General features: G+C 34.8%; 1 protein-coding gene across 2 annotated transcripts in view; it reads right to left on the bottom strand.

The window, feature by feature from the left end:
• MAN2A1 (mannosidase alpha class 2A member 1) overlaps positions 1-14,310 on the bottom strand; it is a 144,109-nt gene that overhangs the window by 37,498 nt on the left and 92,301 nt on the right. For both annotated transcript variants that reach the window (XM_087815483.1, XM_087815484.1), the window contains exons 13-16: positions 5,654-5,816; positions 4,116-4,334; positions 3,191-3,313; positions 579-693 (exon numbers count right to left, since the gene is read on the bottom strand). In XM_087815483.1, the coding sequence (XP_087671609.1) occupies positions 579-693; positions 3,191-3,313; positions 4,116-4,334; positions 5,654-5,816 (620 nt within the window). The remainder of the gene's footprint in view (positions 1-578; positions 694-3,190; positions 3,314-4,115; positions 4,335-5,653; positions 5,817-14,310) is intronic.

Here is a 14,310-nt window from a genome sequence, read left to right as displayed (position 1 = left end):
TAAAAGATGCTGCTTAACACTGTCCTAAAAGAAATAAACAATTGCCTGATTTTATACGCTAACAGCTACAGAGTTGTGAACAAACAGAATTAGTTTAGAACATTCTTTTAAAGTTAAATTCCAGTGATGGGAGCTATTGCAATACATTCTACATTTAAGGCGGGGGGGGGGGGGGGTAGGGGTGTGTGTGTGTGTGTGTGTGTGTGTGTGTCCCACTAATTGAAAGCCATATCTGACATAATTTCCATTCTATAAATTAAAGAAAAGCTACACTGTTTTTAGATCTCAAAAATGAATTTTCCAGTTAATAAGCTCATAACTAAGACAAATATTAGGGTAGGAAAAAGTATATAGAAAAAAGAACATGTATACCTAGGGAAAAGTTATGTGTTTTACCATTTTTGATAATTAAAGGGTAAATATTATACTTTAAATCATACAATTAGTATGGTGTCAAGTTTAGACAGATTATCATATCTCCAAAACCCAACTGCTAATGTATTAAAAACAACACAAGAAAAGCAAAGATTCAAGAACCAGTGTACATGTTTCACAATTGCATTTCTCTGTTTTCTTACCCTGTATGTTGTACAGTCGGACAGTATGGGTAACATGTTCAAAAAAGGAAGTCACATCCGAATAAAACCTTCCACGCTGCACTCTGACAATGGGTAAGGTTTTGTAAACATAAGGCTGAAGAGGAAACAACATTTTTAAGGAAAATATTTTGGCTTTTAACTTTTCCAAGAAATATTATAGTTTTCAAAATGGCAAATACATATCACCTGATAATTGCAATTTTAAGTGAAAACCAAAGCTTACAAAGTATAATATACATTTGCTGTAAAAATTAAATAAAGGGTTTTTCATTATACAAAAATTACTGAAAATGGAAAATAAAGTGTTACAACTTGATTGGCCTAGATCTACAAACATTCCTCTCAGCTACAAACATTTTTTTATTAAAGTCCTTCTATGTTGTCCATATGTTATTTACTATAAAGAGCAATCATTCTACAGCAGTGACATTTTCCCAGGCAAACATTTTATTATAACCATGGCCCCCTAATGTTCAGGGGTTGGGCAGGTGGCAAGAATGACCACAGGGAGTCATCTAAACAAACAGGAAGCAGGATTCAGAAACAGTTTAATCACAGTTAGGTTTACCACTCTATAAACACACTGCCCTTTAACTTGAAAGAGCTAGCTGAATATAAAGCTAACTTATAAACTTGGAAAAAACCCCACTGATTTAGTTTTCATTATTTAGAATCTAGATTCAAGAAAATATGAGGCTAATACTTATGTGACATAGGAATAAATTTAAGGCATTTATGAAGAGTTATATTCTCTTAAGTATTACACACCTTAGAAAACTCAGCAACAGTATAAAAAGCTAGGCTTGCAATGTGAACTACATCATTAGCATAAGATTTTCAGAACTATGTCATTTTCTTCCAAATTTATCTCTTTGGCTATAAAAAAATGTTCCGAAATTAATATGCTTTACAATTTACAGAGTCCTTGTACCTAATGAACACACAGCTAGAAAGTAGTGGAGGGGACTGAAACCTGAGACAGTGATTTTGGGGCTCCTGCTTTTTTCTGATAAGCTCACCTGCCTCCTTCCCTGATGTGCTTTTATTTTCTCTTCTAAACATACGATAATTCTCTTTATCTTTCTAACATTAGAGCTATTTAAAAATAAAATAATTTTAAATAAATTAGCTACTCTGGCCCATGCATAATATTCCATAGCACTGATGTACAAGAACAATGAGTGAAAACGAAATGCCTGTTCAATGGCAAAAGCTGGTGAGAAAACGCTGAACCACTGTCCATCCTGGAAAACCTAGTATGAGCTGTACTTTAAGTTCTCACCGATTTCAAAAACCACAAACAAACAAAACACTACACTCCTTAGCGTGGCCTCCACAATCCTTTAAAAATCTACATTTGATTTTGCTTAGCAGGCTTTTCTTAATTGTAGAACAAAAGTAACTTTTTCAGGCGATAGGTCCCTCGGCAACAAAATATGGAGAATATTTAACTTATCTTGAAGTGGAGAAAGCCTGTATAAGTATAAAAGCAAAGAAAGGGAATCTAAAAAATAATAATATAGACTTGACTACAAAAAATTTAAAACTACTTTAACACTAAAATAAAATAAAAATTAACCAATTAAATAACACACTGAGAAAATTTTGCAATATATATGAAAACAATTAACTTTATCATATATAAAGAATACTTACATAAGTCATACCAATAGGAAAAAAACTTAAATAAAAACAAGAAATATGAAAGATAGATAAATGTATAAACAAGTTTAATCTCACTAATAATCACAAAAATGTTAACAGTAAAATATTTTTCACCTATTATTAAAGGCAAAGGTTTTAATATGGCTAATTCTCAGTGCATGAAATGGTAAATTAGAAAGCTACTTTCAAAATACACCGGTGGGAGTGCACATGCAGTCCTTTCAGACAGAAAAGTAGCATATATCAAAGGCCTCATCCACTAACACAGAACGCCTCTTCTAAAAAGTTATTCTTAGGAAATAATCAGCATTGCATAAAAATAATGCTACAGAGAAACTTATCACAACATTACAGTAGTAAAATATTGGCAGAAAACATACATATACAACAAAAGGAAATTCTTTTTTTTTTACATATACACAGATACACTTTTTCTTTTTTTTGGTGAGAATATTTAAGCTCTACTCTCAGCAAATTTCAGTTATACAATGTAGCTATCAACTATGGGCACCATATTACATATTAGACTTTCAGCCCTTTTTCATCTTATAGCTAAAACTTTTAAAACACAACAATGTACATTAAAATTGTGTTTCGAAAATTTTACCATCAGATTGTGAACACTGTCACAATGAAAAATACGTAATGCAGTAAGACAAAACTTGAAGATGGGGGTAAAAGAATGTATATAAAAGACAATACATCGAAATGCTGGCAGTGGTTTTCATGGGCTTATGGAATAGTTGGTAAATTTTATTGTTTTCTTCATTTTTAAAATGTGCCAAAATTTGCATATACTACCTTTTCAGTCAAGGGTGGGAAAGAAGTGGTTTTGTTTTTTTTTAAGGTACTAATAGTTATTAAAAAAAAAAATGGCCCAGTGGGAAATCTATTTTTCTAGAATAGCCCAGCTCATCAGCACTTACCTTGGCTTCTCCATCAGGCAGGAAGATGTAGGCACCACTTTTGTCCTTCTTACTTGTGGTTCCATACCATGAAAATTGTACCTTTATGTCATGATGCTTCCCATCCTCTTTATTTATCATTTCCTAAAGAGAAAAAATTTAAAGGTGACTATTAAGATATTGATGATGTTGCTTCTGGTTCCATGTATATGTGGATTAAAAAAAAAAAATTACCTAAGGATATACTGAAAAATGTAACAGTCTCTAATATTCACAATTCTTGAATGAACACCCAAAATTTTATGTTTAACCTTAGAATTTAAAACCTTCACAACAGGAACAAAAAGTCAGAACACCCTTTATCAAGAGATAGACAAATTAAATTATGTAATGTCTGGTCATTGGGGTCTACACCTGAAACTAATATAATGATGTATATAAACTGTAATTGAAAATAAAAAATGATTTCAAAAGAGACATCAAGATCAGTACTTCTCAAATCTTCTGTAGTGAAGGAGCAAGCTTATTTTTTATTTCCAATATGCATGAGCCAATATTTTTGTAAAATACAATAAAAGTGAATTACTAGAAAAATTAAAGTAATACACCAAATATACCCTTAAGTCTTTTATTATCAGATTCAGTAGGCAAAGTTACTCTGTCAAATTGTTTTCAAAGTTTCCAAAAACATTCCTAAACAGTGACTGCTTCTACACTTATCTCATGAACCAGTTGCAAACAGTTCACAGAGCAGCACCAGCCAGCCACAGACCATATTTGTGAGGAGTGAGTAGGCATGACAGATCACAAGAAGAAGGTTTGAAGAGTTCATTCACCTTTTCTCCTGGAGTATTTGCACAGACTTTTCCCCTTGGCATAAGTAATCTGTCTATATTATAATAAAATGATAAGCCTTCTATGAATTTCAGAACTATTCAGAACATACCTCCATAAGCCCAGATTGACTAAAATGAAGCTTCATAAAGGGGTTTTCTAGAGTTATATCTTCTTCAGCATTTTTCATATTCTTCATGTTGAAAATTCCTTTATTCTCTATGTTACCATTATACAAGGCATATTCAGCTAATTGTGGGTGTGAACTTGTTGAATCCAAAAGTGTATACACTTTCAGTCCCAATGGTGGCATCTGTGCTAGAAAAGAGATCTTTAAAAGATAGAAGAGGTAATTTAGTAAAGAAAAATGTACTCTAGTGGAAGAGAAACCATTTACACTTCTAATGAAAACAACAAAGTCCCATACTTTTTAAGAAGATAATATACTATTATTCTATAAATATGCTTTGATAACTCTGGTAGGGTATCAACCTCTAGGTTTATCCAGGTAACCTAATAACTTCAAGTTGGTAGGACTACTGAAGACATTAATGTTTTCATCCAATAAATGAAATCATGTGACCATCCGCAATTGTCCTCCAGTGCTTGTAATAAATATTCAGAGGGGAAAATTCTCCATAAAAGTAAGGACTTACTATGAACAGTGAGTTTTTCTAATTACTAGGAAATCTTTTTACAATACTATATTTCAGTACATTAAAAATAAAAATGGCGAATGTAATATGAATACTAAGCACATTAGTTCAGTCAACACCAGCCACCCAATGCCTGGGATCTAGCAACACTGAACAAAGCTTAGAGGATGCACACACTATAACGCAAGACCTCTGCCTTCTAGGAGCTCCTGTTCTATTTTCTAGATGGGGTGTTTCCTGTAAAATGTGACCGAAACTTGTATTATATTTTTCATTTCTACTGAAAGGATTATGAATTTATTAGAGCAGCCAGCAATGTGCTTTTAACAAATGGAAGTAAATCTCTTTTAGAGTTTCTAGCTTTTGGCTGTGTCTTCAGATGTAAGTTAAAATTGCACTCCACACTCTAAAATTTCAACACCTTTCCAATAATGTCAGGGTTCAGTTTAATATTGCTTATTTTAAGAAATCCCACCCCCCCAAATTGTCTACTATTTGGTCCAGATTTTCCATAATCATACTTGGAGAAAAAGTGTCTTACTTATTTTTGGAAGTATTTCTTTCATAATATGTCTCTTCTTTGCAATAAGAAGCTAAAAGTACCCAAAGTTATGTAGAAGGGTAGTATTTATCTCAATTTCATTATGAATAATTGTCATTGAGTTAGACAATAAAAAAAATCATAATTTCATGAGTAATGATTACTTCATTACCTCAGGAAAAAGTTACAATATACATGCTTACAAAGATATACAATATACATGCTAATATGTACTAATAGTAACATAGAATATAAAACTAACAAGTATATTAATATTTTGGGAAATGCAGAATGTTTTCCTTGTATCATTTAACTGGCCAGTTAAACCCTCTGGTGCCTACAACTTTAACCACTTCTCACACAACATCCTGACAGCTCTAGGACCCATGTATACATACATAAACTGGCTATACTTTTGTCATGATGCCTATAAGTTCTTTGGCAGAAACCTACCTCATAGGCTGTCTGTGAAATAGTATTGGCGGTCTCCCAAACGGCACTCATTTGAATTTCCACCAGCTTTCCTGAAGCGGACACTTGTGCTTTGGGGGAACTCACATAGACCGAGACCAATGAGCTTCGTTCTTGCTCTAAAGGATTATAGACCACAAGGTACCTGCAAAAACAGCTGTTTCACTACTGGGGACTCAAAATACTTGTTGTTCTTTAATGTGATTTGTAAGTCATAGAGTCAACATGTGGAGAAGAATTATAAAGAACATTCTGGTGAAACTTTTGGAGAACAGGCAATTTCATCAGGACAAATGCTGTACAATACAAAGGGCAATAAAATAATGGTTCACTTTCTAAGAATAAAATATTATACAAATAGAAGACATTAATGAGATTATAATAGCTATTTCCATGTACCAGAGTATTATCTATATATTTTATTGATCTAAAAAAATCAGCTCTATACATCTAATATCTTGAACCTTGCTTAATCATGCTGAATAAGAAAATATATAAATTATTTACAATTTAACCATAATTAATTTCAACTAAAATTCTGACATTCATATTAGACCACTAAAAGAGCAAAAATGTATGGCTATACATGTTGAATCACATAATTCACACATATACTTTATATACAGGGTGCCCTTACTACCCAAGAGACTTAGCTCTGGGAAAAAAAAAAAAAATCATCTGAAGTGAATCCACTTAAAATATGGGCTAAAATTTTATAATAAACAGTTTTAAAAAAAAGATTTGATTGGGACTTAGCTAGAGAAAGGAAAACAAAAATTATTAAAATAAGTTTAGGCAATATTTGCAACTAATGTTATTTTTAGAGTGAAAAAAAGTGAATGAACTGGGTGGGGGGTTGGGGCAGACTTTTCCCAACATTTTTATACTAGCATATCATGACATCCTTCACGTAACATTTGTTTTTACAGGGCGGTTTTAAATATAGCTATATTTGTTTAAAAAAAAAGTCAAGGACTTCATAATTTTTTCCTAAAATCCCCTCTCTCTCCATTCTTAGACATTCCAGTAATTCTCGGTTGAAGAACCTAAACAGCCTTAGTTTCTCAGTAGCATGACTCGGCCACATTGTCACTGTCCTATGGCCTTTTCCTGTGAGTAGAAATGTTCTAGACCATCATGTCACAGACTTCATGAAGTCTGCAGCCTTTGCAAGATTTACAATTTTATTTTATAATCAATTTGTATCATATTACCTTCAATTAAGTCAAAGGATATTGCGAAGATGATGATGGACCAATATTTTCATGATCTGAAATATTTTATTTTCCTATATCATTTTTTAATTGCAAGAACATAGAACTAAAGTCAGATAGCACTGTTTCTCTCCCTGAACCATAGGAGCTATATCAGAGGGGTAGAAACAAGCTGGCATCATTTACTCAGTGAATCAGAGAGCCTAGAATTGTTCCTTTATCCTACATATGTGTCCTGTCTACTTCAACTGCATCACAAACCATTCAATAAAAAATAAAATTAATACCTACAGTGGCCAAAACTAAAGTGAATGACAACAGGAAAACACGAAGATAAAGAAAGGGGATGGAGCATAAACTCTGTAAAGTGTTTGACTTATAAATTGTTTATCAGGAGAAGCACTTACGATTGAAATAATATTCTGAAATAACTGAGATTCCTTATGTATATGAGAAGAGCAGTGGAAACTGGGCAGTTAAAACATATGTACAAAGGCCATTGAAGCCTCCTAATACTAGGTAAGTCCTGTTTTAATCCACAAAAGCAATTCTCAAGGACAGCGAGGGCACTGATGCCTTGAGAGGTATGTTTAACTGATTTACCTAAGGAATCTGTCAACCTCTTTGCACCCTCCCCCTGCCCTGTACCAGGGCAAACATTTCACCTGGCTGTTCTTGTATCATGAACACACTGGAGAATCACAATGACCAAGATTCACTGTTACTAACAGGACGGTACTATATTCCTAAGGTACACTAGGGAAGAAAAACAGCTGAGGATCACTCGTCCTCAGGAACAAAGATGTTGAAATTAGCATCCAAGAAAGGAATGTTTACTACTGAATTCCCCATTCCCAGACTCCAGCCAGTCTCCTAATTCTGCAGAAGCCCTGAGGCAACCCTGGTACTGAGCCTAGAATTCCCTGGCAAGTTCTCTGGATGTTCCACTACACAGAATTGGTCATAAACGTTCTCATAATAAAATGCAACATGTGCCCAAGCAATAAATTAGGTAACAAGCATCCAGAACACTGATTCCTTCCCAGGGGAAAAAAGAAATGCCTAACATTTAAAGCAAGTAATAATTTTAACCATACATTTGGTTTTGTACAATATTAAATCACTTTTTATAATAAGCTGTGAACTAGGTTCTGTTTTGTTTCATTTTAGTATCTAATTAGTATTTGACCATAATGATGTTTCTACTGTACTGAATGATTATGTAATTATCATGCAGGAATCTATTCAAAAACTAAATGTGTAGAGTATATAATGAGTATAATACTGCACTAAGAAAATAATTTTTTAACATAATTGGAGATTCACAGCATGTTTTTCAAGTGCATCACAGCACAAATTTATCTGATACACACACAAACTCCTATCTATGTATATTTTAAGTATAGAGAAAGCATAATTATATTTGAATTATATTTCCTTGGGAAACAAGTACACCATCACAAAATAACTACATTTTCATTGTCATTATCATGTTTGGTAATCAAATATTTGTTATGCCACTAATATCCCCAAACATGAGCCCTTTTAAGCCCTTTAGTTGTGAAAGAAACCAAGAGTTTTAATATCTTATAATATGCTCATTTACTGAAAATTAATATTTGATCCACACTAACAAGAGAGTAATATTTATACCCTGAAATGAGAATAATTTCTATTTTACCTTGAAAGTAACTGTATAGTTAGCTCAGAACTTTTCCCCCCAAATTCCCCCACATTTGCATTAGCTTCCTACTTATCATCTGTCCCCAAGTCACGTCCAGGCTACCAGCTCTTATTATGACACTAAGCCCCCACTTGGGGTTACGGCAATTCTCTATATACAAGGAACAGTCCTTACCTCATGAAGACAAAGCATTCATATGTTACCTGTCAATCGAATTAGAAGGCCGAAAACGATCTACTTTTGGTTAGGAAAAAAGAAATGGAGAAAAAAAGCCATCTGCATGCTCACGTCAAACTGGGAATCACTTTATGAAAGAACTGGAAAGAATTCCACTGGAAACATGCTTCTATCCTTGAAGATTCAATCAAGATGAGCATATTTAGAATTCCCTCATCCCTTCTGTAGAAATAATTCATGTCATGTTCTAAAAGACAACTGTATCAATCCAAGTCCTCTCAAATCAAATAAAATCAGTGCCTGCTGTGAAGAACAGACTAGGGCTATGCAGTTTTCCATCTGGGACTGGATGAAGGGTAGGAAGGAAGGAACATGCCCCGTGGTCAGAGTAACCCTGGCGAAATCACAGACTGCTTCCTGCGCGCAGGGCCCACGCCTCAGGCCTGTAGGGGCCACTGCAAGATACAGCCTTTCCTCCTTCCCACTAGACAGATAAAGAAACTGAGGGTCCGTGAGGTTAGGCATGTGGCCATGACTCATTCAGCTAAAAGTGCCACAACAGGGCTTAGGATTCAGTCAGACCTCCACAGCTATTGTCTTTACCACTTTCCTGTCAGGCCAACTTATAGGACCTTTTTGACAACTGGGATATTTGCTGTGGAGGTTCCCTTAGTTCCAAATTCATCCGTACAGAACTTTCTCCTCACCTCGCCAAAGATGTTCACGGAGCCTCCCTCTTCAGGAAGCTCCGGAAGAACAAAATCTTATTTGTGTTTCATGTATATTACAGTTGTGAAAGAAAATTTATAAACTGGAACACTGGAACAGCAAAAAACTTGCATTATGTATTTTAAGGAGTTTGTCTTGTGACCTCACTGCATGAGGTGAGCAATATTCAAGGAAACATTTGAAATAACTATATTTTCATGACTGTGTAAGGAAGATAAAAACAAAAATATTTGCAAGTCCCCTGTAAGTGCAGTTTAAAGCCAATTAAGGAAACATCACATTATATAAAGAGCGACTGTACCTGCATGTGCTTAGTGCAGTACCTGAAGTAGTGTAACATTCAATAAATAGCTGATAAATGAGTAATACGCAAAACCCCACTAGGAGAATTCATCATTTATAAATAATACCTACAAGTGTGGGGCTCTGTAGTTTTGTCAGGTCATTCTGATTATTTCAATTCCTCAAAAAATGAGTTTTAAGGTCGACAAGATATATAATTAATCTCTTTGCAAAGGCGGTGGAAATGGCAGATCCGAAATCACAGAGAAAGTTAAGAACAAGGCAAAAAGATAATTTCAAACAAGAATATATTCGTCTTCTCTAAGTAGCCTCACTAATAGAGCACAATTTAAAGAATAGTAACCTTTATATAGTATTCTGAATATGGATATATATTTAAAGTTATATGTTACAAAAATTGCAATTTCTAGATTTAAAGTCCTTTTAATACAATCCATCTAGTTTTCTAGGTTTAAAACATAATGCTCACCATATTAGCCATTAGGGAAAAAAAATCAGGATATGAAAACAAAGGGAGCCTTTTTGAGATATATTAGATTTTCAACAATCACACTCAATTGTGATTCTTGGGCTCTGGAGTCAGACATATTCAAGCTCAAAACCCCAGCATGGCACTTAGAATTTGAGAGGCTCTGGACAAGTTATTTCATTTCTCCAAACCTCAATATCCTCCTTTAAAATCAGGAGATAAGATTCTTGTTAGGGTTAAAGGATAAAATGTTTGGAAAATCACATCTCTCAGCCTTGGCACTAAGTAGAATCTCAACAGCAATTAATTTCTCTCCTTTCCTTTATAAACACCTCCTGGCATCCTGACCAGGGACCATGGTATATGAATCATACTGGATGGTGGAGTGAACATTTTAATTAACCCAGGTCACTGAGTTGCCTTAAATGCTTTTTTGTGTGAGACATATATAAATCTAAATGAAAGATATTAACAAACCACACGTGCAGTAATACAGGCACCTTGAAATAGGAATTTGGATAACATGAGTGGGGGCAGGAGGGCAGAAGCACAGGCGCATCGAATATACACACATACAAAGTAAACGCATGGTATGTGACTAAATTGAAAAGCAAGAAATAAAAGGGCCAAGAGAAGGGTACCTTCTGCTATGTGTAGGTATAAACTTATGAATGTGAATATATACTCGCTGCCCTGAAAGTACCTATTGTCTAGGAAGGGACAGAGACAGAAACTGTGAAATTCAATGTAAAAGGGTAGGAGTAAGATCAAGGTATGCAAGACTGTCCTGTGGCACATACAAGAACGTGGCAATTAGGATGATTAAGAATTAGTCAGAAAAGCATTCAAAATAGAGAATTAATTTCACATAAAATGAATAGAATGTGCATATATATAGAAAATGACAAACCTTTACTGAGGGACACGAAAACGAAAAAAGGAAGAGATATACCATTCTGGGTGGGAAAACTAAAATACTGTAAAAAAGACAACTCTCCCAAGATTAATTCATGTATCTTATGCAATGCCAATCAAAATCCCGCTGAAACCTGGCCAGTGGCTCAGGTAGTTGGAGCACCGTCCTGTGCACCAAAAGGCTGCAGTTGGATTTCCAGTCAGGGCACATACCTAAGTTGCTGGTTCGATTCCAGGTCAGGGGACATACAGGAGGCAACCAATAAATGTTTTTTTCTCTCTCTCTACCTCTGTCTCTCTCTTTCTCTTTCTCTCTCTCTCTCCCCCTCCCTCCCTCCCTCCCTTCCTGTCTCTCTAAAAGTCAATAAACATCCTCCGGTGAAAAAAGTAATCCCATTGAAATCCTTTCCTTGGGAGAAAGGAGAGAAAAGGAAAAGGATCATTAAGTGGGATAAAGAAATCTGTAATATATCTATAACAACAGATGAGCAAAACAAAAGATTAAATGGATACATTAAAGCAATGTCGATTGATTCCAGATGAATTGAAAAGTTTAAAAACAAAAAAGATACAGGATTAGTATGAAAAACATATACTTTGTGATATAAAAGGTCTTTCTAATCATAATAGAAAAATATAGCAAAGTAAAAGGCTGGCAGGTTTGATAGCAAAAGCTTAAAACTTTTTCTATCTTAAATAAGATTAAAGAATAAAAAATAAAGTAAAATTCAGAAAATCTGTAAAGTGCTCTTACAAATCAATATAAATATAAGTATTGAAGTAGAAAAAAGTGAGCATTTTCCTTTTATCAAATTAAAGTTGAAAAATATTTGGTACTTCCATTTCCAGGAGAGAGGGGGTAGCTGACCACAAACAAGAGCTCTCAATTCTACTGGCCAGCTAGACAAGCCAGATAAAATACAGTGATCATCTGCTTGAAGGCAACAGAGCAGCAATTTTTAACCGGTGTGCTGCAAGAATTTTTAAAACATGCAATGCTTGACTATTTAGTCAGGAGCACTGACCTCTTTTCCCTGAGATTGTCAAATAAAAAAATGATAACAGCCAACCCAGTGTGATTGAATCAAAATTATATCTACTTTTTTGTCAGACGGCAAAAAAATATATTTTTGGTATGCCACAGAATTTTAGTAATTAGTTTATATGTGCCATGTGATGAAAGCAATAGAGAATTGCTGAGGGGAAGAAAGAACTTCAGAGAAATGAGCTGCGATAGTGGCCATTTTATCCTGGCTTGTGCCAATTCTCAGCATGGGAGAGACTGAGTTCCACACAAATTCAGTACAAAACCTACATGAAAGACCACTGTGGGGAAAAAGAGGCCAAAAAGAGCACTTGGTGGGGACTTAGGAGGCTTGAAGTATGTGCTTGATTTTCTCATCAGGACATGTGCAAAATATTGGGGGCTGCACAGAAAGGGAGGTTTAAAACCTAAACAGAAAGCTTCTGAGATCCCTTAATCTCAGAGACATCTCATGAGATTTCAGAACCCACCAGGTAAGGTAGGGCCTACACTAAACCAGGCTATTAGATGAAAACTTGGTGGGCTAGATAAACAAGAGGTTGAGTGAATTAGCCTCAATTTAGCACATTCCTTAATTGGAGTAAGAGTAAACCCTCTCTAGAAGATGTTATTTTCTGGACCTTACATAAATTTTATACACAATGTCTAGCACTTAATATAAAATCCTGAGACTTTCCAAAGACAGAGCTACATGACTAAACAAGAAGAAAAAGACAAAAGAATTAGAAAAAGACATACTCTGAAAATTGGAATTAACTGATAAGAGTTTAAAATAATGATTAAAATGTCCGAGAAAAGAGGAAAGCAAAATTAAAGCAGATAAAAAGATAAAGAATTTTACCACAGAAATTAAATTCATTAAAAATTAATCGAATGAGTCCTGGCTGGTGTGGCTCACTGGTTAGAGTATCGACCCAAGCACCTAAGGGTCCAGGTTTGATTCCCGATCAAGGGCATGTACCTGGGTTGCTGGTTTAATCCCCAGCCCGGTCAGGGCGGGTGTGGGAGGCAACTAATCAATGTGTCTCTCTCACATCATTGTTCTTCTCTCTCTCTCTTTTTCTCTCTCTTCCTCTCCCTCTCCCTGTCTCCTTCCCTCCCTTCCATCCTCTAAAAAATCAATGGAAAAAATATCCTTGGGTGAGTATTAACAGAAAATAAAATAAAATAAATAATTAACTGAATGAAATTCCAAAAGGATATCTGAAGTTAAGAACTCAGCAGATATGTTTAACAACAGAGTAGATTCAACAGAAGAAAAGTTAAATTATTAACAGGTATACTTCCTCTAGATCCTTAGTGAATATTCTGAAGATTATGCAACTACTTTTTATACTTCTGGATGTAAAACACTATCTACAAAGAGTATGTACATATTTTGAAAATAATAAAAAAAATACAACAAAAGCATGCAACTTTTTAAAAGTAGGGTAGGTGGTGGAGATAGCCAGGCAAGCAAAGTGGAAAAACACACTCTAGGTAGAGTGGTGATATGAACAAATGCACAGATTTTGAAAAAGGACGTTATTTTCAGAACATACAGACTATCCAAAACCACTGGAATCTACACACCTCTACAATGCCAATATATGGAGCTAGAAAGGAAAATAAATCTCGTTATGTTTTAAGTCATTGCAAGCTTAGACCTTACTATATATGTTATGTGGAGTTAGGTTTAATATTATCAGATTTTCATTTTTAATGCATATTTCTAGTTGCCAGGTAGAGGACAAATTTAAGGAGTCAAGACTCAAAGTAGGAAAACAAAGTAGACAGCTACAGCAGCCCAAGAAGTAAAGTGAAGACCTAAATTAGAGGAGTGGTAGAAATACAAAAAGAACACATTTGAGAAACAGGTAGGATGTCTTCTCAGTATGATTTTTCGATTCCTTAGATAAGGATGAGCGGTCAACTAGAAGAAAAAGTCTTCTGTAAGTCCTGGTTTCCAGTTAGGGTGGGAGACATGGTGGTGCCCTTAACCAAGGTTGAACAGTTAAAGGTGGGTGGTGAGAGGAGGTTTCATGATGAAGGTGATAAATCCAGGTTTAGACTTCCTGAATTTGAGGCACCTGAGGACTATCTACATCGATTTATCCTGATGCT

The sequence above is a fragment of the Miniopterus natalensis genome, chromosome 3 (genome assembly GCF_054644295.1).
Source record: "Miniopterus natalensis isolate mMinNat1 chromosome 3, mMinNat1.hap1, whole genome shotgun sequence".
NCBI lineage: Eukaryota > Metazoa > Chordata > Mammalia > Chiroptera > Miniopteridae > Miniopterus > Miniopterus natalensis.
Note: the sequence above shows the minus strand (reverse complement) of the source record. Positions and strands in the feature narration are given on the sequence as shown.